Consider the following 27,173-nt stretch of genomic DNA (forward strand, 5'->3'; position numbering starts at 1 on the left):
CATATTATCAGTTTTATAATTTAGAAATGACTGTTCAAGATGTAGGCGGAAATCTGAAGATTTTTCCATATAAGCTGGAAACTTCCAATTATAAGAACGTGGTATTGGAGTGTTTAACTTTATAGTGAACCACACCGGAGCATGGTCAGAAAGGAGAATTGGATCTATCTGGGAGTGTACTACCTGTTGCAAAAGAGTATCCGTGATCAGCCAATAATCTAATCTGGACGAGGAATGATGAGGGTGTGAGTAAAACGTATACTCACGAGAATCTGGATGTTGGCACCTCCAGGGATCACACAATCCCATCGTATTAGTCAGCAACGAAAGCGATAGGGGAGCAGCTGAGCCATGGGTAGTGGCAGCTGTGGATCTGTCCAGTCCTGTCAATTGAACACAGTTAAAGTCCCCACCCAGAATAATAGCACCTTCTACCCAGTCCTGCAACTTTGTATAAATATCCGTGAAAAAGAGGGCATTAGGTCCCGTGGGAGCATAAATATTAGCAATCGTGTAAGATATACCATGTATAGTCAGTTTTAAAAATAGATACCTTCCCTCAGGGTCTACCAAGCTGTCACTAATATTATAAACAAGAAATTTGCTAAAAATAATCATAACCCCTCTTTGTTTTGATGTATAGGATGCTGTTTTGAAATCTCCTATCCATGTATCTCTTACCACATTGGGATCAGAAATCTTCCAGTGTGTCTCTTGTAATAAAACTATATCCGGTCGTAAACGTTTTAGATGGGTCAGAATCTTCTTCCTCTTTATAGGGGAATTTAAGCCCTCCACATTCCATTTTACTAATTTAAGGGCCGTTTTTATCGTTTTAGAAGGATTTACAGTTGCTGTCATTTAACCAATACCCACCCTAGGCCAAGTCATAACAGTATAAACTTCCTTTGGAAAATCCTTACCCGTCCCAGCGAGCGGACAAGGGGGAGGTGAATACCGGCCCAATGGGGGGAAATGTAAACATATCACATGTAGTAGGAAAAAATCATGTGTGTTAACCACAATTAAATTTTCAACAATCATAAACCATTTTAACCTTATAAGAACCCAGTAGTATGTCCGACTGAGCAGCAGCCCTGCAGAACATTGCAGGACACAATCATACTCGTGTGACAATACGGATTTCGAACTAGACGGACATTTAGTACTAGAGCATTTTAAAAGCTGAGAAAATAGGATAAGAACAAGAAAAAGAAGAAAAAAAAGAAGGGAAATCAGTGAGATGCAGAAAGAGAATAAGAAAAAGAGGGCGAGCGAGCCGAAGAAGAAATAGGTAAAGGTACACCTAGATATGAGATTTTCAACAAGAAGTTTGGTCCTTGTAAGACTCCAGCAACACCCTTGAAATATCACAGCATAGCTAAGCATTAAACAGCCTGCAAGAAACCAAAAACATTCCAAACTATAAACCGTCATCCATAACCTGAATGTTCAATGAATTTAAAGATGTCCACAAGATGAAATTCTGTAGTGTCAATCCGCATCATCCATCCTAGATGGACGTGAAGAAGCCAATGAGTCCACAAAGTTTTTTGCAGCTTGCGGAGTATCAAAGAAATAGGATTTTCCTGAGTATGTGACCCTCGGCTTAGCCGGATAAAGTAGAGCAAACCGGAGCTCCATCTCGAACATGCGTTTGCATATCGGGGAAAACTCTCGTCTCTTTGCAGCCACCATATATGAGAAGTCCTGAAAAAGCAGGATCTTGGACTCTTGGTACTTGAGAGTGGAACGTTTTCTATAAGCATCGAGCAGGCGGGCCTTATCAGCGTAATTTAAAAACTTCGTGATAACCGGTCTAGGTCTATCTTTGGTAGATTGTCGATCCGGACCGATACGGTGAACACGTTCAATCAGCAGTGATTCAGAATCAGATATACATCCCAATTCCCTTGGCAACCACTGAGAGACCAAGTTCATAAGTTCGTAAGGTTTCACCGTTTCCGGGAGTCCTATAAGGCGCACATTACTTCTTCTATTTCTGTTCTCTAAATCTTCAAGTTTCTCTTGCATGGACGTCACTATTTTATCCTGTTCAGTGAGCGCCGTTCTGGCCGTCGTTAAATCATCCTCAAGGTCTGAGATTCTTTGCTCCGCCTCCGATATACGTTGATCATGATGATTCAATTGGGTAAGAGCGGAGTCCAATGAATCCTTCAAGGGAGCCAATTTTTGATCCAGAAGCGAAGCCAGTATGTCAGTAATCTCATGCGTAGTAAATATATATATTTCTCTGACGTCCTAGTGGATGCTGGGGACTCCGTCAGGACCATGGGGAATAGCGGCTCCGCAGGAGACAGGGCACAAAAGTAAAAGCTTTAGGATCAGGTGGTGTGCACTGGCTCCTCCCCCTATGACCCTCCTCCAAGCCTCAGTTAGATTTTTGTGCCCGGCCGAGAAGGGTGCAATCTAGGTGGCTCTCCTAAAGAGCTGCTTAGAGTAAAAGTTTTGTTAGGTTTTTTATTTTCAGTGAGTCCTGCTGGCAACAGGCTCACTGCATCGAGGGACTTAGGGGAGAGAAGTGAACTCACCTGCGTGCAGGATGGATTGGCTTCTTAGGCTACTGGACACCATTAGCTCCAGAGGGAGTCGGAACACAGGTCTCACCCTGGGGTTCGTCCCGGAGCCGCGCCGCCGACCCCCTTGCAGATGCCGAAAAGTGAAGAGGTCCAGAAACCGGCGGCAGAAGACTTTTCAGTCTTCATAAGGTAGCGCACAGCACTGCAGCTGTGCGCCATTGTTGTCAGCACACTTCATAGCAGCGGTCACTGAGGGTGCAGGGCGCTGGGGGGGGCGCCCTGGGCAGCAATGATAGTACCTTATTCTGGCTAAAAATACATCACATATAGCCCCTGGGGGCTATATGGATGTATTTAACCCCTGCCAGGTCTCAGAAAAACGGGAGAAGAAGCCCGCCGAAAAGGGGGCGGGGCCTATTCTCCTCAGCACACAGCGCCATTTTCCCTCACAGAAATGCTGGTGGGAAGGCTCCCAGGCTCTCCCCTGCACTGCACTACAGAAACAGGGTTAAAACAGAGAGGGGGGGCACTTATTTGGCGATATGACTATATATATTAAAATGCTATAAAGGAAAAACACTTATATAAAGGTTGTCCCTGTATAATTATAGCGTTTTTGGTGTGTGCTGGCAAACTCTCCCTCTGTCTCCCCAAAGGGCTAGTGGGGTCCTGTCCTCTATCAGAGCATTCCCTGTGTGTGTGCTGTGTGTCGGTACGTGTGTGTCGACATGTATGAGGACGATGTTGGTGAGGAGGCGGAGCAATTGCCTGTAATGGTGATGTCACTCTCTAGGGAGTCGACACCGGAATGGATGGCTTATTTAAGGAATTACGTGATAATGTCAACACGCTGCAAGGTCGGTTGACGACATGAGACGGCCGGCAAACCAATTAGTACCTGTCCAGGCGTCTCAAACACCGTCAGGCGCGTTAAAACGTCCTTTCTCTGACGTCCTAGTGGATGCTGGGAACTCCGTAAGGACCATGGGGAATAGCGGCTCCGCAGGAGACTGGGCACATCTAAAGAAAGCTTTAGGATCACCTGGTGTGCACTGGCTCCTCCCCCTATGACCCTCCTCCAAGCCTCAGTTAGATTTCTGTGCCCGACGAGAAGGGTGCACACTAGGGGCTCTCCTGAGCTCTTTGTGAAAGTTTTAGTTTAGGTTTATTATTTTCAGTGAGACCTGCTGGCAACAGGCTCACTGCATCGTGGGACTAAGGGGAGAAGAAACGGACTCACCTGCGTGCAGAGTGGATCGGGTTTCTTAGGCTACTGGACATTAGCTCCAGAGGGACGATCACAGGTTCAGCCTGGATGGGTCCCGGAGCCGCGCCGCCGGCCCCCTTACAGAGCCAGAAGAGCGAAGAGGTCCGGTGAAATCGGCGGCAGAAGACGATCCTGTCTTCAGATAAGGTAGCGCACAGCACCGCAGCTGTGCGCCATTGCTCTCAGCACACTTCACACTCCGGTCACTGAGGGTGCAGGGCGCTGGGGGGGGCAGCGCCCTGAGACGCAATAAATCGATAAAACCTTATATGGCTAAAATAAATGCATCACATATAACTCCTGGGCTATATGGATGCATTTAACCCCTGCCAAAACATATAGAAAAACGGATGAATAGGACGCCGAGAAAGGGGCGGAGCCTATCTCCTCAGCACACTGGCGCCATTTTCCCTCACAGCTCAGTTGGAGGGAAGCTCCCTGGCTCTCCCCTGCAGTCACTACACTACAGAAAGGGGTTAAAAAAGAGAGGGGGGCACAAATTAGGCGCAGTATATAACAATACAGCAGCTATAAAGGGAAAAACACTTATATAAGGTTATCCCTGTATATATATAGCGCTCTGGTGTGTGCTGGCAAACTCTCCCTCTGTCTCCCCAAAGGGCTAGTGGGGTCCTGTCCTCTATCAGAGCATTCCCTGTGTGTGTGCTGTGTGTCGGTACGTTGGTGTCGACATGTATGAGGAGAAAAATGATGAGGAGACGGAGTAGAGTGTCTGAAATAGTGTTGTCACCCCCTAGGGGGTCGACACCTGAGTGGATGTACTGTTGAAATTGCGTGACAGTGTCAGCTTTGTATAAAAGACAGTGGTTGACATGAGACAGCCGGCTACTCAGCTTGTGCATGTCCAGACGTCTTATACAGGGGCCCTAAAGCGCCCGTTACCTCAGATACAGACGCCGACAGGGGTACTGACTCCTGTGTCGACGGTGAAGAGACAACCGTGATTTCCAATAGGGCCACACATTGCATGATTGAGGCAATGGAAAAAGTTTACACTTTTCTGATAATATGAATACCACCAAAAAAAGGGGTATTATGTTTGGTGAGGAAAAACTTCCTGTAGTTTTCCTGAATCTGAGAAATAAAATGAGGTGTGTGATGATGCGTGGGTTTCCCCCCGATAACAATTGATATTTTCTAAAAAGTTATTGGCAGTATACCTTTTCCCGCCAGAGGTTAGGGTGCGTTGGGAAACACCCCCTAGGGTGGATAAAGCGCTCACACGCTTGTAAAAACAAGGGCTCTACCCTCTCCTGAGATGGCCGCCCTTAAGGATCCTGCTGATAGAAAGCAGGAGCGTATCCTAAAATGTATTTACACACATACTGGTGTTATACTGCGACCAGCAATCGCCTCAGCCTGGATGTGCAGTGCTGGGTTGGCGTGGTCGGATTCCCTGACTGGAAATATGATATCCTAGATAAGGACAGTATATTATTGCCTATAGAGCAATTAAAAGATGCATTTCTATATATGCAGGATGCACAGCGGAATATTTGCCGACTGGCATCAAGTATAAGTGCGTTGTCCAATTATTCCAGTAAAGTGGTCAGGTGATGCGGATTCCAAACGGCATTTGGAAGTATTGCCTTAAAAGAGGGGATGTACCCCAGGTCGCCTCTCAAAATAAGACGCCGTATTATCAGGCGCAGTCCTGGTTGGCAGGCGGACAAAAGGGTTCCTCTTTTCTGCTCGTGACAGAGGGAGAGGAAAATGGCTGCAGAGATCAGCCAGTTCCAAGGAACAGAAACCCTTTTCCGCCGCTGCCAAGCCCTCAGTATGACGCTAGGGCTTTACAAGTTCAGGCACGGTGGGGTCCCGTTCTCAATGAATTTCAGTGCGCAGTGGGCTCACTCGCAAGTAGACCCCTGGATCCTTCAGATAATATTTCAGGGGTACAAATTGGAATTCGAGACGTATTCCCCTCGCCGTTTCCAAAAGTCTGTTTTACCGACGTCTCCCGCTGACAGGGAGGCAGTTTTGGAAGCCATTCACAAGCTGTATTCCCAGCAGGTGATAATCAAGGTACCCCTCCTGCAACAGGGAACGGGGTATTATTCCACACTATTGTGGTACCGAAGCCAGACGGCTCGGTGAGACCGATTTTAAAATCTAAAATCTTTGAACACTTGCATACAGAGGTTCAAATTCAAAATTGAGTCACTCAGAGCAGTGATTGCAAACCTGGAAGAAAGGGACTACATGATGTCTCGGGACATCAAGGAGGCTTACCTTCATGTCAAAATTTACCCTTCTCACCAAGGGTATTTCAGGTTATGGTACAGAACTGTATCAGTTCGGACGCTGCCGTAGGGATGGTCCACGGCACCCCGGGTCTTTACTGAAGTAATGACCGAAATGATGATATTCCTTCGAAGGAAGGGAATTTTAGTTATCCTTTACTTGGACGATTCCCTGATAAGGGTAAGATCCAGGGAACAGTTGGAGATCGGTGTAGCACTATATCAGGTAGTGTTGCGGCAGCACGATTGGATTTTCAATATTCCAAAATCACAGCTGGTTCCGACGACTTGTCTTCTGTTCCTAGGGATGATTCTGGACATAGTCCAGAAAGAAGGTGCTTCTCCCGGAGGAGAAAGCCAGGGAGTTATCCGAGCTAGTCAGGAACCTCCTAAAACCGAACCAAGTCTCAGTGCATCAATGCACAAGGGTTCTGGGTAAAAATGGTGGCTTCCTACGAAGCAATCCCATTCGGCAGATTCCACGCACAGTGGAACCTTCTGGACAAATGGTCCGGGTCGCATCTTCAGATGCTTCAGCGGATAACCCTGTCACCAGGGACAAGGGTATCCCTCCTGTGGTGGTTGCAGAGTGCTCATCTTCTAGAGGGCCGCAGATTCGGCATTCGGGACTGGGTCCTGGTGGCCACGGATGCCAGCCTGCAAGGCTGGGGAGCAGTCACACAGGGAAGGAATTTCCAGGGCTTATGGTCAAGCCTGGAGACATCTCTTCATATAAACATTCTGGAACTAAGGGCCATTTACAGTGCCCTAAGTCAAGCGAAACCCCTGCTTCAGGGTCAGGCGGTATTGATCCAATCGGACAACATCACGTCAGTCGCCCACGTAAACAGACAGGGCGGCACAAGAAGCAGGAGGGCAATGGCAGAAGCTGCAAGGATTTTCGCTGGGCGGAAAATCATGTGATAGCACTGTCAGCAGTGTTCATTCCGGGAGTGGACAACTGGGAAGCAGACTTCCTCAGCAGACACGACCTTCACCCGGGAGAGTGGGGACTTCACCCAGAAGTCTTCCACCTGATTGTAAACCGTTGGGAAAAACAAAAGGTGGACATAATGGCGTCCCGTCTAAACAAAAAACTAGACAGATATTGCGCCAGGTCAAGGGACCCTCAGGCAATAGCGGTGGACGCTCTGGTAACACCGTGGGTGTACCAGTCAGTGTATGTGTTCCCTCCTCTGCCCCTCATACCAAAAGTACTGAGAATCATAAGAAGGAGAGGAGTAAGAACTATACTCGTGGTTCCGGATTGGCCAAGAAGGACTTGGTATCCGGAACTTCAAGAGATGCTCACGGACGAACCGTGGCTTTTACCTCTAAGAAAGGACCTGCTCCAGCAAGGGCCTTGTCTGTTCCAAGACTTACCGCGGCTGCGTTTGACGGCATGGCGGTTGAACGCCGGATCCTGAAGATCCCTACCCTGGTCAAGGCCAGGAAAGACGTAACCGCAAAACATTATCACCGCATTTGGCGAAAATATGTTGCGTGGGGTGAGGCCAAGAAGGCCCCTACAGAGGAATTTCAACTGGGTCGTTTTCCTCCATTTCCTGCAAACAGGACTGTCTATGGGCCTAAAATTAGGGTCCATTAAGGTTCAAATTTCGGCCCTGTCGATTTTCTTCCAAAAAGAACTGGCTTCAGTGCCTGAAGTTCAGACATTTGTAAAAGGGGTACTGCATATACAGTCTCCTTTTGTGCCTCCAGTGGCACCTTGGGGATCTCAATGTTGTGTTGAGTTTCCTAAAGTCACATTGGTTTGAACCACTCACCACTGTGGACTTAAAATATCTCACATGGAAGTGACGAGTTAGCCCTGGTTTCAGCCAGGCGGGTGTCAGAATTGGCGGCTTTATCATATAAAAGCCCTTACTTAATATTTCATTCTGAAAGGGCAGAATTGAGGACTCGTCCTCAAATTTTCTACCTAAGGTGGTTTCTGCATTTCACGTGAACCAACCTATTGTGGTACCTGCGGCTACTAAGGACTTGGAGGATTCCAAGTTGCTTGACGTGGTCAGGACCCTGAAAATACATGTTTCCAGGACGGCTGGAGTCAGAAAATCTGACTCGCTGTTTATCCTGTATGCACCCAAAAAACTGGGTGCTCCTGCTTCTAAGCAGACGATTGCTCGTTGGATTTGTAGTACAATTCAGCTTGCACATTCTGTGGCAGGCCTGCCACAGCCAAAAATCTTAAAATGCCCACTCCACAAGGAAGGTGGGCTCATCTTGGGCAGCTGCCCGAGGGGTCTCGGCTTTACAACTTTGCCGAGCAGTTACTTGGTCAGGAGCAAATACGTTTGTAAAATTCTACAAAGTTGATATCTTGGCTGAGGAGGACCTGGAGTTCTCTCATTCGGTGCTGCAGAGTCATCCGCACTCTCCCGCCCGTTTGGGAGCTTTGGTATAATCCCCATGGTCCTTACGGAGTTCCCAGCATCCACTAGGACGTCAGAGAAAATAAGAATTTACTTACCGATAATTCTATTTCTCGTAGTCCGTAGTGGATGCTGGGCGCCCATCCCAAGTGCGGATTGTCTGCAATACTGGTACATAATTATTGTTACCAAAAAATTCGGGTTATTGTTGTAGTGAGCCATCTTTTCTAGAGGCTCCTCTATTATCATGCTGTTAACTGGGTTCAGATCACAAGTTGTACGGTGTGATTGGTGTGGCTGGTATGAGTCTTACCCGGGATTCAAAATCCTTCCTTATTGTGTACGCTCGTCCGGGCACAGTATCCTAACTGAGGCTTGGAGGAGGGTCATAGGGGGAGGAGCCAGTGCACACCAGGTGATCCTAAAGCTTTCTTTAGATGTGCCCAGTCTCCTGCGGAGCCGCTATTCCCCATGGTCCTTACGGAGTTCCCAGCATCCACTACGGACTACGAGAAATAGAATTATCGGTAAGTAAATTCTTATTTTTACCTCAGTCGGTCGACACAGACACGGACACTGACTCCAGTGTCGACGGTGAAGAAACAAACGTATTTTCCTTTAGGGCCACACGTTACTTGTTAAGGGCAATAAAGGAGGTGTTACATATTTCTGATACTACAAGTACCACAAAAAATGGTATTATGTGGAGTGTGAAAAAACTACCTGTAGTTTTTCCTGAATCAGATAAATTAAATGAAGTGTGTGATGATGCGTGGGTTTCCCCCGATATAAAATTATTGGCGGTATACCCTTTCCCGCCAGAAGTTAGGGCGCGTTGGGAAACACCCCTTAGGGTGGATAAGGCGCTCACACGCTTATCAAAACAAGTGGCGGTACCGTCTCCAGATAGGGCCGCCCTCAAGGAGCCAGCTGATAAGAGGCTGGAAAATATCCTAAAAAGTATATACACACATACTGGTGTTATACTGCGACCAGCGATCGCCTCAGCCTGGATGTGCAGCGCTGGGGTGGCTTGGTCGGATTCCCTGACTGAAAATATTGATACCCTTGACAGGGACAGTATTTTACTGACTATAGAGCATTTAAAGGATGCATTTCTATATATGCGAGATGCACAGAGGGATATTTGCACTCTGGCATCAAGAGTAAGTGCGATGTCCATATCTGCCAGAAGTTGTTTATGGACACGACAGTGGTCAGGTGATGCAGATTCCAAACGGCACATGGAAGTATTGCCGTATAAAGGAGAAAAAGACAACGTCTTTTCAGCCTCAGTCCTTTCGTCCCCATAAGGGCAAGCGGGCAAAAGGCCAGTCATATCTGCCATGGGATAGAGGAAAGGGAAGAAGACTGCAGCAGGCAGCCCATTCCCAGAAACAGAAGCCCTCCACCGCTTCTGCCAAGTCCTCAGCATGACGCTGGGGCCGTACAAGCGGACTCAGGTGCGGTGGGGGGGGGGTCGTCTCAAGAGTTTCAGCACGCAGGGGGCTCACTCGCAAGTGGACCCCTGGATCCTACAAGTAGTATCCCAGGGGTACAGATTGGAAATTCGAGACGTCTCCCCCTCGCAGGTTCCTGAAGTCTGCTTTACCAACGTCTCCCTCCGACAGGGAGGCAGTAGTGGAAACAATTCACAAGCTGTATTCCCAGCAGGTGATAATCAAAGTACCCCTCCTACAACAAGGAAAGGGGTATTATTCCACACTATATTGTGGTACTGAAGCCAGACGGCTCGGTGAGACCTATTCTAAATCTGAAATAGTTGAACACTTACATACAAAGGTTCAAATCAAGATGGAGTCACTCAGAGCAGTGATAGCGAACCAGGAAGAAGGGGACTATATGGTGTCCCGGGACATCAGGGATGCTTACCTCTATGTCCCAATTTGCCCTTCTCACCAAGGGTACCTCAGGTTCGTGGTACAGAACTGTCACTATCAGTTTCAGACGCTGCCGGTTGGATTGTCCACGGCACCCCGGGTCCTTACCAAGGTAATGGCCGAAATGATGATTCTTCTTCAAAGAAAATGGACGATCTCCTGATAGGGGCAAGGTCCAGAGAACAGTTGGAGGTCGGAGTAGCACTATCTCAAGTAGTTCTACGACAGCACGGGTGGATTCTAAATATTCCAAAACCGCAGCTGTTTCCGACGACACGTCTGCTGTTCCTAGGGATGATTCTGGACACAGTCCAGAAAAAAGTGTTTCTCCCGGAGAAGAAAGCCAGGGAGTTATCCGAGCTAGTCAGGAACCTCCTAAAACCAGGAAAAGTGTCAGTGCATCATTGCACAAGGGTCCTGGGAAAAATGGTGGCTTCTTACGAAGCGATTCCATTCGGTAGATTTCACGCAAGAACTTTTCAGTGGGATCTGCTGGAAAAATGGTCCGGATCGCATCTTCAGATGCATCAGCGGATAACCCTGTCTCCAAGGACAAGGGTGTTTCTTCTGCGGTGGCTGCAGAGTGCTCATCTACTAAAGGGCCGCAGACTCGGCATTCAGGACTGGGTCCTGGTGACCACGGATGCCAGCCTGAGAGGCTGGGGAGCAGTCACACAGGGAAAAAATTTCCAGGGAGTGTGATCAAGTCTGGAGACTTCTCTCCACATAAATATACTGGAGCTAAGGGCAATTTACAATGTTCTAAGCTTAGCAAGACCTCTGCTTCAAGGTCAGCCGGTATTGATCCAGTGGGACAACATCACGGCAGTCGCCCACGTAAACAGACAGGGCGGCACAAGAAGCAGGAGGGCAATGGCAGAAACTGCAAGGATTCTTCGCTGGGCGAAAAATCATGTGATAGCACTGTCAGCAGTGTTCATTCCGGGAGTGGACAACTGGGAAGCAGACTTCCTCAGCAGGCACGACCTCCACCCGGGAGAGTGGGGACTTCATCGGGAAGTGTTCCACATGATTGTGAACCGTTGGGAAAGACCAAAGGTGGACATGATGGCGTCCCGCCTGAACAAAAAACTGGACAGGTATTGCGCCAGGTCAAGAGACCCTCAAGCAATATCTGTGGACGTTCTGGTAACACTGTGGGTGTACCAGTCGGTGTATGTGTTCCCTCCTCTGCTTCTCATAACCAAGGTACTGAGAATTATAAGACATAGAGGAGTAAGAACTATACTCGTGGCTCCGGATTGGCCAAGAAGGACGTGGCACCCGGAACTTCAAGAAATGCTCACAGAGGACTCATGGCCTCTGCCGCTAAGAAGGGACTTGCTTCAGCAAGTACCAGGTCTGTTCCAAGACTTACCGCGGCTGCGTTTGACGGCATGGCGGTGGAACGCCAGATCCTAAGGGAAAAAGGCATTCCGGAAGAGGTCATTCCTACCCTGGTCAAAGCCAGGAAGGAGGTGACCGCAAAACATTATCACCACATGTGGCGAAAATATGTTGCGTGGTGTGAGGCCAGGAAGGCCCCACGAAGAAATTTCAACTCGGTCGATTCCTGCATTTCCTGCAAACAGGAGTGTCTATGGGCCTCAAATTGGGGTCCATTAAGGTTCAAATTTCGGCCCTGTAAATTTTCTTCCAGAAAGAATTGGCTTCAGTTCCTGAAGTCCAGAAGTTTGTCAAGGGAGTATTGCATATACAACCCCCTTTTTGTGCCTCCAGTGACACTGTGGGATCTCAACGTAGTTCTGGGATTCCTCAAATCACATTTTAAACCGCTCAAATCTGTGGATTTGAAATATCTCACATGGAAAGTGACCATGCTGTTGGCCCTGGCCTCGGCCAGGCGAGTGTCAGAATTGGCGGCTTTGTCTCACAAAAGCCATATCTGATTGTCCATTCGGACAGGGCAGAACTGCGGACTCGTCCCCAGTTTCTTCCTAAGGTGGTGTCAGCGTTTCACCTGAACCAGCTTATTGTGGTACCTGCGGCTACTAGGGACTTGGAGGACTCCAAGTTGCTAGATGTTGTCAGGGCCCTGAAAATATAGGTTTCCAGGACGGCTGGAGTCAGGAAAACTGACTCGCTGTTATCCTGTATGCACCCAACAAACTGGGTGCTCTTGCTTCTAAGCAGACGATTGCTCGTTGGATTTGTAGCACATTTCAACTTGCACATTCTGTGGCAGGCCTGCCACAGCCTAAATCTGTCAAGGCCCATTCCACAAGGAAGGTGGGCTCATCCTGGGCGGCTGCCCGAGGGGTCTCGGCATTACAACTCTGCCGAGCAGCTACGTGGTCGGGGGAGAACACGTTTGTAAAATTCTACAAATTTGATACCCTGGCTAAAGAGGACCTGGAGTTCTCTCATTCGGTGCTGCAGAGTCATCCGCACTCTCCCGCCCGTTTGGGAGCTTTGGTATAATCCCCATGGTCCTGACGGAGTCCCCAGCATCCACTAGGACGTCAGAGAAAATAAGATTTTACTTACCGATAAATCTATTTCTCGTAGTCCGTAGTGGATGCTGGGCGCCCATCCCAAGTGCGGATTGTCTGCAATACTTGTACATAGTTATTGTTACAAAAATCGGGTTATTATTGTTGTGAGCCATCTTTTCAGAGGCTCCGCTGTTATCATGCTGTTAACTGGGTTCAGATCACAGCAGGGTCGGATCTAGACTTTTCTTTTAGGGGGGGCGGTTTACGGTTTAATCTTGACCCCTCCCCTCTCCAGTCCCGACTCCTCCCCTCTCTCGTCTTGACTCCACCCCTCTCATCTTGACCCCTCCCATCTTGACTCCTCCCCTCTCCCGTCCAAATTCATCCATCACACAAATAGGTATAATTGCAGGTAAAGGATTTGTTAGTGGATGTTAGGTATAATAATCACTTCTACAACACATCAAAGCAAAGTTGCCCAATATGACATCTATCCAAATCCCTCCTTATGTTCATCATAATGTATGACACGTCATGTACAATTGTGATACCTACAGTATAAAAAGTTATAATCCCCTAATATTGGGGTATAGCAAAAGAAAATTAAATATAAACAAAATGTCTGGAGTAATTATTTGCAGCTATTTCTCATCTTAATATGAGGTACTGATATAGAGACAGTCAATCATCAAGGTTTATATGTCAACGTCGTTATGAAATACAGTATTATCATAAACCTTGATGATTGACTGAATCTATATAAGCGCATTATATTAAAATGAGAAACAGTAACAATGTGATAATACCTATAATTCCTTTCTTTGGGATACTAGCAACTTTTATGGATACAAATGGTAACAACTGGCATTTTATGTGTTACTGAACCAGGAAGGGAAGACACATTATAATACCCTGTTATATTATTATAATAAGGGGAACTGCTGAATAGTACCAAGGGGATTTTAGGCACAGAGTCTTGGGGGGTTAGACCAATTATTTGATAATCCCACACAGTACTCAACACTTGCCAACCCTAATAGATGAATTCCACATTTGTAATTGTCCAATAATGGAGTTTGAGACTAACCAGGATTAAGTGAGAGTACGTAATACTCGCAGGAGTTCACCTGTAGATTAAAATCCCTTTTGCATCTATGTGCCACATAGGTTTGGGAAATCCCCCCACCACCCTTTTTTTTCCAGAAAAATGTTGCAAGTATACCATAGTTATCTGATTGATACAATTAATTTAAGGAATTATAGGTATTATCACATTGTTGTATAGAATTTAGCCAGTGCTACTGCATATGTAGGTTGTTCATAAATATACCACTTCAGATACAGCAGATGTCATACTTCTTATTAGGCTCATTCAGCTATCTCCAATGAAAGGGATAAGCAAATATAGTGAAGTACTGTTTAATAATTGTAAATTTCAGCCAAACCTGAGCCTGCACCAGTGGGAGAACCCAGGACTTGCACTGTTTCAAGTGCATTCTGAACTGCTTAAATAACAGTTCATGTCTAGCTGGAATTGTCAAAATTTGGCCACTTGGAAATACATGTGATCTGTGTGGAGTTTATATGTTTTCGTTTTTCTCATATTAAATCTTACAATTATTAAACAGTGTTTCACTATAATTGCTTATCTCTTACATTTTGGGTATATCTGAATGAGCCTAATAAGAAGTATACTGTGAGATATGACATCTGCTGTATCTGAAGTGGTATATTTATGAATGACCTACATACTGTATGCAGTAGCGCTGGATAACTTCTATTCAACCTTTTTTGGCACATATTTGGTGAAGATGTGAGGATACCTTTAAGTAAAATATTGAGCTCACCGAGCTGCTTTTTTTCTGCTTGTGCGCACTGCTAGGATTGTCTATTTTATATATCTATTATCAGATTGTTACTGTTTCTCATGTTAATATGAGGTGCTGATATAGAATAAGTCAATCATAATTAATCCAGACATTCTGCTTTAATTTAATATTTTTTTGTTATACCCCAATATTAGGGAATTACAACTTTGTATACTGTAGGTATCACAACTGTACAGGACGTGTCATAAATTATGATGAACATATAGATGGTATAATAGAGGGCCATCAAAATACGGCATTTGTGGCAACAGTAGTGACAAGACATTTGGCATAATTCAAACTTGATCGTAGCCGTGCAGCTACGATCAGTTACTCAGACATGCGGGGGGGGGGGGGACCCAGCACAAGGCTAGTCCGCCCCGCATGTCTGACTCCCCACCGTACAAGTTCAAAACCATCGCACAGCGGCAATGCTTTTGTACTTGATGAGTAGCTCCCTACCAGCGCAGCTCCTGCGCACAGGCAGGGAGCTACTAGTCACTGACCGGGTCACAGCGGCTGCGTGTGACGTCACGCAGCAGCCTGCCCCCCGCACGGTCCGGGCACACCTGCGTTGCCTGGACCGCACCCCTAAAAAGGCAGCAAAACGCCACCGGCCCGCACCCTCCTGCCCAGCGTCCGCCTCTGCCTGGCAGGGCTGAGATGGCCGTCGGCTGTCTGGCATGCACCAGCGTATATGTGCAGTTCAAACCTGAACGGCTGCTGTGAGAAAATGCACAGCAGTGATCAGGTGTGAATTAGGCCCCTTGTCTGTAATGACATCAGTTATAAGAGAGTGAGGCTCCCGAGGACGCACCATATCAAGCAATTGAAATATTTCTAGGGATTTGGATAGATGTTATATTGGGGGACTTTGATTTGATGTGTTGTAGAAGTGATTATTATACCAAACACCCACTAACAAATCCTTTACCTGCTTATCTTGCAATATATCCCTACCAGCTATTAGGGTGCCATTTATAATCAAGGGATCTCTCCCACTGATATATAAACTGATGCACATTATAGGACCAATGCTATACAGGAACTTGAAGACGTTAATACTCATTTGTGAGGCTATAGTGAGGGCACCTTGTAGGGGAATTACACGGTGAGGACAATTCCGAGTTGATACCTTGTAGAAGGAGTATGGTGTTATGAGAAAGTAACCAAATAGAGGACAGATTAGCATACACCATATTTCTTGTATAGCATTTTTATACACATTTTCTGTACTTTTACACGCATCTCTCTATTATTTTAGTATTTCACTGACAGGACATGATATGTAATGTTTAATATTATGAAATACAAGGAATATTTTAAAACCTATAAGTGCATCTACTACAGACATCCTCTGTTCTACTGTATCGCACATATGTGAGACTCAACCTGTAATACCCTGCCTAGGGAATATGGCAAGAAGATCTCTTACTGGCTGGTTCCTCTGCAACAGGCTGGTAAGATGGTCCCTTTTCCACAGGCTGGTCAATGGCACAGATTGGCAGGAAAGTCCCTCTGGCTGGTCTCTGGGTGCAGGAATGCAGCATGCTCTCAGTGTGGAAAAAAGTAAACACACTATAGTATACTGTTTGTATTAGCCCACTAGCCTGTCTTATAAGTGAAGCCACGCCCCCAACACACAGCCACACTTCCTGGATCTGTTATCAGCAAGGAGACGCTGGGGAGATGAAAGCAGTCTCAATCAACAAACTATGTTGATTGATTAACTGCCGTGCAGGCCAAAAGGGTGAGTGAGGAGGAAGGGGCACCCGCTGTGAGCTGCTGCGACTCACACCACTGACTATAGCTGACTGACTATAGCTGACGGCCAGCTGAGATAGGAAGGGGTTAAGGAGCAGGACTTCACAGACAGATTGTCTGTAGGCAGAAGTGTGCTAGGGGGGGCGATCGCCCCCACCGCCCCCCTCTGTATCCGTGCCTGGATCACAGGTGGTACAGTGTGATTGGTGTGGCTGGTAGGAGTCTTACCCGGGATTCAAAATCCTTCCTTATTGTGTACGCTCGTCCGGGCACAGTATCCTAACTGAGGCTTGGAGGAGGGTCATAGGGGGAGGAGCCAGTGCACACCACCTGATCCTAAAGCTTTTACTTTTGTGCCCTGTCTCCTGCGGAGCCGCTATTCCCCATGGTCCTGACGGAGTCCCCAGCATCCACTACGGACTACGAGAAATAGATTTATCGGTAAGTAAAATCTTATTTTTTTTAAAGTCACATGGGTTATTATATGTTTAGTCATTTTTGTTAATAGAAACACTTGAAAATGTCTGATTTTGCACTATAGTACAGTCAGATATACACAATTGTCTGATAAGTTGCTATGGCGAATACCTCCACTTTCCCAAATGATTATATTGTCAGTGCTTGCAAAACCAAGTCCCTGCCAACACCACAGCCATGGACGTTCCTGCTTTTACATTTGTCAAAAAAGTTCACTCTGTTGATTTATAATATTATGTAAATAATTTATTAGGTTTCTCTTTCTTTTCCAATTTCAGAGAAAGAAATTCAAAGCTATGGGGTAAATGTATTACTCATTACCGAGGCAAAGCAGGACGAGACATGGACAAGATGAACATCTTGTCTGCCTAAGCGGACGATGCCCCTGAGCACTCAGCTTAGTGCACATGCGCTGTGTCTCCCTGCCTGGCTGGCTCCACTGCGCATGTGCAGGATCTCGCTACTCACGCGAGATCCCCTGCGTAGTTCAGAGCCAGCACCTGCCACAGCTAGGGACAGCTCTGTCCCTGTTGTGGAGATAGGGCATTGCCACCTGCAGCTGTCGAAACCGATGCTGACCATTCATACATTGCCACCTCATATCGGCCTGCTATATGTTAGATAGTAGCCCAGATACTGATAGGCCTTTCACTGAGCCAGCACCGCCAATGTCATACATGGGGGAGAAGCGGTATCAGTGCGGTTTGTCGCCGCCCCTGGACACCCGTTGCCTGTCAATCATGTTGCGAGCGCATCCTTCCGGGATGCAATCTCATCATGATAGTCAGACACTCTTTTATAGAATTAAGTGTGTGCAGATAATAAAATGAAATGATAAGGTTTGTATTGGATCACAGGTATATAGTAGCATTGGTGTTATTTACCCTCTGGTGATGCATTGCTGATTAGCACACTGGGGCAGATGTATTAAGCCTGGAGAAGGGATAAAGAAGTGATAAATCAGTGATAAGTGCAAGGTGATAACGCTCCAGCCAATCATTACAGATTTGAAAAATGACAGGAGCTGGTGCGTTATCACCTTGCACTTATCACTGCTTTATCACTTCTCCAGGCTTAATACATCTGCTGCAATGTTCTATGCCGCAGCACTTCCTCAAAATGAGCAAGTGTTGTCCCAATAAAAGCAGTTGATTCGGCCCGCTCTGAGCTGGTGGCTTTTGTATGGTAAATGACAATAACTACAATAACTTACACATTCACTTTGCCCACCCTATAGTGATCAATCAAACTACATTTTTTAGAGCAAATCTGTATGAGTTTTAAAATTGGTATGTGAATGGTGACTTATTTAAACATAGGCTGGTAAAATAAAATAGATTTCTGCCTGTTGTTGTCACAAGGGCAACATGAACAGAATTATAGCTATTTTACATAGCTGAGCATAGTGGTGCGGCGCTTGTGGTGTAAATTTTATTGGTAGCATAGTGGTGGCACGGGGGGGCGTTGTCAGTTGTATTGTTGGGGCCCCCACAAACCTTAATCCGGCCCTGGTTCAAATAGTTGGTAAAGTGATGGGACTGTTAAAAAGCTGTCTAAATCACTCTTTGTATATAGTAATGAAATAATAAAAGCAAAGACTAATAAAGAATATATACATTTTTTTTCCAGATGCATCTGAAGGTGAGCACCGTGATATGTGATACAGTACAAGCCAGTTCAGTGGACACATGACCATTTGTTGTGGAGGGAACTGTGGTAGAATGCTTTGCAAGAAACAAGAAAACGTCTTCAGAAATGTCCCACATGTGGGGGGTATTCAATTGTGGGCAAAGGTGGCGAATTGCTATTGCTGCAGCGTACTTTTCACCTGACCCGATTTGCACCACTTCCGCTTAAAAGTGCTTGCTACCTCATGGAGTTCAAATACTTTTGAGCGAGAACCTGCTGCCATAAAGTGCATTGGGTGTCGTGGAGATTCGGGAGGGTGAACAAATTGCTGGCAACTGAATTCCCCCCTTTGTTTCTTTTCTAATGTTGCTGAAAAGCTTTCCTGCTAATCCTGGAGGTTGAAGACAGTACTTACCTTAAACCTACAGTACTTACAAAAGCAGAGTAGGATCTGCTACATGGCACATATAATTCTTGTACTTAGCACATTGGGGGTTATTCAGAGTTATTAGCAAACCAAAAAAGTTAGCAATTGTACAAAACCATGGGCCTAATTCAGACCTGTTTGCTAGCAAGCGATTTTTGCACTGCTTCGATCAGATAGTCGCCGCCTACAGGTGGAGTGTATTTTAGCTGTGCAAGTGTGCAAACGCATGTGTAGCAGACCTGTACAAACAGATCTTGTGCAGTCTCTGCGCAGCCCAGGACTTACTCAGCTGCTGCGATCACTTCAGCCTGTCCGGGACCAGAATTGACGTAAGCAACGCTCCCTGCAAACGCTTGAACATGCCTGCGTTTCTCTAACGTCCTAGTGGATGCTGGAGACTCCGTAAGGACCATGGGGAATAGACGGGCTCCGCAGGAGACATGGGCACTTTAAGAAAGAATTTAAATTCTGGTGTGCTGTGGCTCCTCCCTCTATGTCCCTCCTCCAGACCTCAGTTTGAATCTGTGCCCGGACGAGCTGGGTGCTGTTCAGTGAGCTCTCCTGAGCTTGCTGTAAGAAAGTATTTTGTTAGGTTTTTTATTTTCAGGGAGCTCTGCTGGCAACAGACTCCCTGCATCGTGGGACAGAGGGGAGAGAAGCAGCCCTACTCTCTGAAGCTAGGTCCTGCTTCTTAGGCTACTGGACACCATTAGCTCCAGAGGGATCGTACACAGGATCTCACCCTCGTCGTCCGATCCCAGAGCCGCGCCGCCGTCCCCCTCGCAGAGCCGGAAGACAGAAGCCGGGTGAGTATGAGAAGCAAGAAGACTTCGAAATCGGCGGCCGTTCTTCACATGAGGTAACGCACAGCACTGCAGCTGTGCGCCATTGCTCCAAACACACCTCACATACTCTGGTCATTGTAAGGGTGCAGGGCGCAGGGGGGGGGGCACCCTGGGCAGCATATGGACCTCTTTTGGCAAAAGTACACATATATACAGTTGGGCACTGTATATATGTATGAGCCCCCGCCAAGAAAATTTATATTTAAGCGGGACAGAAGCCTGCCGTCGAGGGGGCGGGGCTTCTTCCTCAGCACTCACCTGCGCCATTTTTTCTCCACAGCTCCGCTGAGAGGAAGCTCCCCAGGCTCTCCCCTGCAGATACACGGTAGAAGAGGGTAAAAAGAGAGGGGGGGGGGGCACATAATTAGGCACAAAAATCTATATAAACAGCAACTACTGGGTTAACATTAAGTTACTGTGTTATTCCTGGGTTTATAGCGCTGGGGTGTGTGCTGGCATATTCTCTCTCTGTCTCTCCAAAGGGCCTTGTGGGGGAATTGTCTTCAGATGAGCATTCCCTGAGTGTGTGATGTGTCGGTACGTGTGTGTCGACATGTCTGAGGTAAAAGGCTCCCCTAGGAGGAGATGGAGCAAATGTGTGTGTGAGTGGTGTCTCCGTCGACAACGCCGACACCTGTTTGGATATGTGAAATTAAGTGCTAAGGTAAAATTATTGCACAAAAGATTAGAGAACAGACAGGGAATCTACCCATATCTGTCCCTATGTCGCAGAGACCTTCAGAGTCTCTCAATGCTCACTATCCAAAATAATAGACACTGATATCGACACGGAGTCTGACTCCAGTGTCGACTACGATAATGCAAAGTTACAGCCAAAATGGCAGGAAAGTATTCAATATATGATTATTGTAATAAAAATGTTTTGCATATCACTGATGACTCATCTGTCCCTGACACAAGGGTACACATGTTTAAGGGGAAGAAAGCTGAGGTAAATTTCCCTCCTCTCATGAAGAAAAAGACCGGGAATTTCCAGACAAGAGACTGCAGTTTCCCACAAAGAATTCTCAGGGAGTATCCTTTCCCTGCTAGGGCCAGGATACGATGGGAATCTTCCCCTAGGGTGTCACGTTTGCCCAAAAGGTAGCGCTGACTCAACAGCTATCCTCAGGGATCCTGCAGATAGCATTCAATAAAAGTACTTTGAAGTCCATTTACACACATTCTGGTACTCTACTCAGACCGGCGATTGTGTCGGCATGGGTTTATAGCGCTGTAGCAGCGTGGACAGATACCTTATCGGCAGAGATTGAGACCCTAGTATGTATATATATATGTATATATATATATATATATATATATATATATATATATAGAAAAGATGCTGTCTTAGATATATATATATATATAAAACATGCCCAAAGAGACATTAGTCTACTGGGTTCTAGAGTCAACGCTATGTCGATTTCTGCTTGACGTGTCCTGTGGAACATGCAATGGACAGGTGATGCCGACTTAAGAGGCATATGGAAGGTTTACCTTACAAGGCTGAGGATTGTGTGGAGAAGGGATCTCGGACCTGGTCTCCACAGCTATAGCTGGTAATTCTGATCTTTTGCCTTATATTCCAGCACAGCCTAGGAAAGCACGACATTATCAAATGCAGTCCTTTCGATCACAAAGAAACAAGAAAGTCCGATGTGCGTCCTTTCTTGACAGAGGCAGGGGCAGAGGAAAGAAGCTGCACAACACAGCTAGTTCCCAGGAACAGAAGTCTTCCCCGGCCTCTACAAAATCCACCGCATGTCGCTGGGGCTCCACAGGCGGAGCTAGGCCCGGTGGGGGCACGTCTTCGAAATTTCAGCCACAAGTGGGTTCACTCCCTGTTGGAACCCTGGGCAATAGATATTGTGTCTCAGGGATACAAGCTGGACTTCGAGGAGATGCCCCCTCACCGACGGCCCTGCCGGCTTCCCCCCACGAGAGGGAAATAGTGTTAACTGCAATTCACAAATTGTATCTTCAACAGGTGGTGATCAAGGTTCCCCTCCTTCAACAAGGAAGGGGTTATTATTCGACCATGTTTGTAGTCCCGAAACCGGACGGTTCGGTCAGACCCATATTGAATTTCAAATCCCTGAACATATACCTGAAAAGGTTCAAGTTCAAGATGGAATCGCTGAGAGCGGTCATCGCAAGCCTGGAAGGGGGGGATTTTATGGTGTCTCTGGACATAAAGGATGCATACCTTCATGTCCCCATTTATCCACCTCATCAGGCGTACCTCAGATTTGTGGTACAGGATTGTCATTACCAATTTCAGACGTTGCCGTTTGGTCTCTCCACGGCACCGAGAATAATTACCAAGGTAATGGCGGAAATGATGGTACTCCTGCGGAAGCAAGGAGTCACAATTATCCCATACTTGGACGATCTCCTCATAAAAGCGAGATCAAGAGAGCAGTTGCTGATCAGCGTAGCACTTTCTCTGGAAGTGTAACGGTAACACGGCTGGATTATAAATATTCCAAAGTCGCAGTTGGTTCCTAGGGCTCGTCTGCCTTTCCTAGGCATGATTCTAGACACAGACCAGAAAAGGGTTTATCTCCCGATAGATAGAGCTCAGGAGCTCATGACACTGGTCAGGAACCTATTAAAACCAAAACAGGTGTCAGTGCATCACTGCACTCGAGTCCTGGGAAGTAGGGTGGCATCATACGAGGCCATTCCCTTCGGCAGGTTCTATGCGAGGACCTTTCAACGGGACTTACCTGACAGGTGGTCCGGATCACATCTTCAGATGCATCGGTTAATCACCCTATCCCCCAGGGCCAGGGTGTCTCTCCTGTGGTGGTTGCAGAGTGCTCACCTTCTCGAGGGCCGCAGATTCGGCATTCAGGACTAGGTCCTGGAGACCACGGATGCAAGCCTCCGAGGGTGGGGAGCAGTCACACAGGGAAGAAATTTCCAAGGTCTGTGGTCAAGTCAGGAGACTTGCCTTCACATCAACATCCTGGAACTAAGGGCCGTATCAACGCCCTACGTCAAGCGGAGACCCTGCTTCGCGACCAACCGGTTCTGATTCAGTCAGACACCAACACCGCAGTGGCTCGTGTAAACCGACAAGGCGGCACAAGGAGCAGGGTAGCGAGCCTCCAGAATTCTTCGCTGGGCGGAAAATCACGTAAGCGCACTGTCAGCAGTGTTCATCCCGGGAGTGGACAACTGGGAAGCAGACTTCCTCAGCAGACACGACCTCCACCCGGGAGAGTGGGGACTTCATCAGGAAGTCTTCGCACAGACTGCAAGTCGATGGGTACTGTCACAGGTGGACATGATGGCATCACACCTCAACAAAATACTGCAGAGGTATTGCGCCAGGTCAAGAGACCCTCAGGCGATAGCTGTAGACGCCTGGTGACACCGTGGGTGTTCCAGTCGGTCTATGTATTTCCTCCTCTTCTTCTCATACCAAGGTACTGAGAATGATAAGAAAAAGAGGAGTGAGAACGATACTCATTGTTCCAGATTGGCCACGAAGGACTTGGTATCCAGATCTGCAAGAAATGCTCACAGAGGACCCGTGGCCTCTTCATCTAAGACAGGACTTGTTGCAACAGGGGCCCTGTCTGTTCCAAGTCTTACCGCGGCTGCGTTTGACGGCATGGCAGTTGAACGCCGGATCCTAGCGGAAGAAGGCATTCCGGCGGAGGTCATTCCTACGCTGATAAAGGCTAGGAAGGACGTGACAACTCAACATTATCACCGTATATGGCGAAAATATGTTGCTTGGTGTGAGGCCAGGAATGCCCCTACGGAGAAATTCCAGCTGGGCCGTTTCCTTCACTTCCTACAGTCAGGAGTGAATTTGGGCCTAAAATTGGGGTCCATTAAGGTCCAGATTTCGGCCCTATCCATTTTCTTTCAAAAGGAGTTGACTTCTCTACCTGAAGTTCAGACATTGTAAAGGGAGTGCTGCATATTCAGCCCCCTTTTGTGCCTCCAGTGGCACCTTGGGATCTTAACGTGGTGTTGAGTTTCCTGAAATCCCACTGGTTTGAACCACTCAAAACGGTGGAATTTAAATATCTCACGTGGAAGGTGGTCATGCTGATAGCCTTGGCTTCGGCTAGGCGTGTGTCAGAATTAGCGGCTTTGTCACATAAAAGCCCCTATCTGGTTTTCCATGCGGATAGAGCAGAGTTGCGGAACCGTCCACAATTCCTGCCAAAAGTGGTTTCATCTTTTCATATAAACCAACCTATTGTGGTGCCTGTGGCTACTACTGACTTGGAGGATTCCGAGTTGCTTGATGTGTTCAGGGCTTTGAAGGTTTATGTAGCCAGAACGGCTAGAGTCAGGAAAACAGACTCTTTGTTTATCCTGTATGCTTCCAACAAGCTTGGTGCGCCTGCTTCAAAGCAAACTATTGATCGCTGGATCTGTAACACGATTCAGCAGGCTCATTCTGCGGCTGGATTGCCGCTGCCAAAATCAGTTAAGGCCCGTTCCACAAGGAAGGTGGGCTCTTCTTGGGCGGCTGCCCGAGGGGTCTCGGCATTACAGCTGTGCCGAGCGGCTACTTGGTCAGGTTCAAACACTTTTGCAAAGTTCTACAAGTTTGATACCCTGGCTGAGGAGGACCTTGTGTTTGCTCATTCGGTGCTGCAGAGTCATCCGCACTCTCACACCCGTTTGGGAGCTTTGGTATAATCCCCATGGTCCTTACGGAGTCCCCAGCATCCACTAGGACTTTAGAGAAAATAAGATTTTACTTACCGGTAAATCTGTTTCTCGTAGTCCGTAGTGGATGCTGGGCGCCCGTCCCAAGTGCGGACTTCTTCTGCAATACTTGTATATAGTTATTGCTGTAATAAGGGCTATGTTATTGTTGCATCAGGGTTGAACTGATGCTCTGTTGTTGTTCATACTGTTGACTGGGTAAGTTTATCACAAGTTATAAGGTGTGATTGGTGTGGCTGGTATGAGTCTTGCCCTGGATTCCAAAATCCTTTCCTTGTAATGTCAGCTCTTCCGGGCACAGTTTCCTTAACTGAGGTCTGGAGGAGGGACATAGAGGGAGGAGCCAGAGCACACCAGAATCTAAATTCTTTCTTAAAGTGCCAATGTCTCCTGCGGAGCCCGTCTATTCCCCATGGTCCTTACAGAGTCCCCAGCATCCACTACGGACTACAAGAAATATATTTACCGGTAAGTAAAATCTTATTTTTCTAGACACTCCCAGAAAACGGTCAGTTGACACTCACAAACGCCTCCTTCCTGTCAATCTCCTTGCGAATGCCCGTGCAAATGGATCCTTCAAACAAACCCATCAATGAGCGGCAATCCGCTTTGTACACGTGCGACACGCCTGCGCATTGTGGTGCATGCGCAGTTTAGACCTGATCACCCGCTGTACGAAAACGCAGCCTAGTGCTCAGGTCTGAATTACCCCCCATGTGCAGTGCAGGAGAGGCAGATGTAACATGCGCAGAGAGAGTTAGATTTGGGTGGGGTGTGTTCCAACTGAAATCTAAATTACAGTGTAAAAATAAAGCAGCCAGTATATACCCAGCACAGAAACAAAATAACCCACCCAAATCTAACTCTCTCTGCACGTTTATTATTATTATTATTATTATCCTTTATTTATATGGCGCCACAAGGGTTCCGCAGCGCCCAATTACAGAATACATAAACAAATAATCAAACAGGAAAACAGCAACTTACAGTTGATGACAGTATAGGACAAGTACAGGGTAAATAAACATAGTTACATCAGCAGATGACACTGGAATAAATATCAGGTGGCAGATGACTGCTAGATTTAATGCAGTTGAAGATTATTAAAGTAAGAAAGGATAAGCACATGAGGGAAGAGGGCCCTGCTCGTGAGAGCTTACATTCTAAAGGGGAGGGGTAGACAGACAGGGGTGACACAGTTGGGGTACATAGAGAGCGTAGCACAGAGGGTTAGGATGAGATTTAGCTGGGTTTGGTGAAGAAGTGGGTCTTGAGAGCCCGTTTTAAGTTTTGTAGAGAGGGGGAGAGGTAGGGAATTCCAAAGAAGTGGTGCAGCACGTGAGAAATCTTGGAGGTAGGAGTGGGAGGAAGTAATCCGTAGGCAGGAGAGTCGGCGTGCATTAGCAGAACGAAGAGGACGGGTGGGAGTGTAAAGGGAGATAAGGTCAGAGATGTAGATGGGAGAGGAGTGGGTGAGGGCTTTGTAAGCGAGTGTGAGAAGCTTGAAATGGATTCTGAAAGGGAAGGGGAGCCAGTGAAGGTCTAGTAAGAGAGGAGAGGTGGACGTAGTGCGTTTGGTGAGGAAGATGAGCCGGGCAGCAGCATTGAGGATAGATTGGAGTGGAGAGAGGTATTTGTCAGGAATGCCAGCCAGGAGCAGATTACAGTAGTCCAGTCTGGAGATGACCAGTGAGTGGATAAGGGTCTTAGTAGCATCCTGGGTCAGAAAGGGTCTGATCCTGGAAATATTTTTTAGATGAAAATGGCAGGTTTGTGAGAGGTGCTGAATGTGTGGTTTGAAGGAGAGGGAGGAGTCAAGGATTACTCCAAGACAGCGCACTTGGGGGCTAGAGGAGATAGTAGTGCCATCAATAGATAATGAGATTGTAGGAGGTGAGGTTATGCGGGAGGGAGGGAAGATGATCAGCTCGGTCTTAGACATGTTAAGTTTAAGAAAGCGCTGGGACATCCAGGAAGAGGTAGCAGAGAGACAGTTGGAGATACGAGTGAGGAGACCAGGGGAGAGGTCTGGAGAGGAAAGATAGATTTGGGTGTCATCAGCGTAGAGGTGATATTGGAAACCAAAAGAACTAATGAGCTTACCTAGTGAGGACGTATAGAGAGAGAAGAGAAGAGGACCAAGGACAGAACCTTGGGGTACCCCTACAGTTAGTGGAAGTGAGGGGGAGGTGGAGTCATGAGAGGCATGTTACATCTGCCCCACCTGCAGTGCAATAAAGTCTTGCCCAATTGCTTACTTTTTTGGTTTGCTAACAACTCTGAATAATAACCCCCATTGTGGAAGAATAAAAAACCTGATATCTGAAATCCAGCAGAAGTAATTTCTCCTGACCTAGTAAGTAAGATCCTACTGGTCACGGTCGGACTGGCCCACAGGGGAACAGGGGAAACCACCGGTAGGCCCCACGGGCCTGTGGGCCTTCCTTCTCCTCTAGGGATCAGATTCCAGACTCTACAGTATCTTAGTGCACTTGAATTATGCATTATACTTATGTTACATTATACTTCACAAGAATACGGTTTATTATATATTTACCAAATGGTACAGAACATCAACTCTGTAATGGTTAGCCAAACCTCTGTGGTGGCTGGCCACGACTTAGTGGAGCCTGGC

At 47.0% G+C, this 27,173-nt stretch overlaps 1 protein-coding gene across 3 annotated transcripts in view; it reads left to right on the forward strand.

The window, feature by feature from the left end:
• The window catches only part of HDGFL3 (HDGF like 3), a 141,709-nt gene that overhangs the window by 72,852 nt on the left and 41,684 nt on the right, over nt 1-27,173 (forward strand). For 2 of the 3 annotated variants that reach the window (XM_063925968.1, XM_063925966.1), the window contains exon 4: nt 18,563-18,574. The exons of the other annotated variant lie outside the window; for it this stretch is intronic. In XM_063925968.1, the coding sequence (XP_063782038.1) occupies nt 18,563-18,574 (12 nt within the window). The remainder of the gene's footprint in view (nt 1-18,562; nt 18,575-27,173) is intronic. 3 annotated transcript variants of the gene reach the window in all.

The sequence above is a fragment of the Pseudophryne corroboree genome, chromosome 6 (genome assembly GCF_028390025.1).
Source record: "Pseudophryne corroboree isolate aPseCor3 chromosome 6, aPseCor3.hap2, whole genome shotgun sequence".
Lineage (NCBI taxonomy): Eukaryota > Metazoa > Chordata > Amphibia > Anura > Myobatrachidae > Pseudophryne > Pseudophryne corroboree.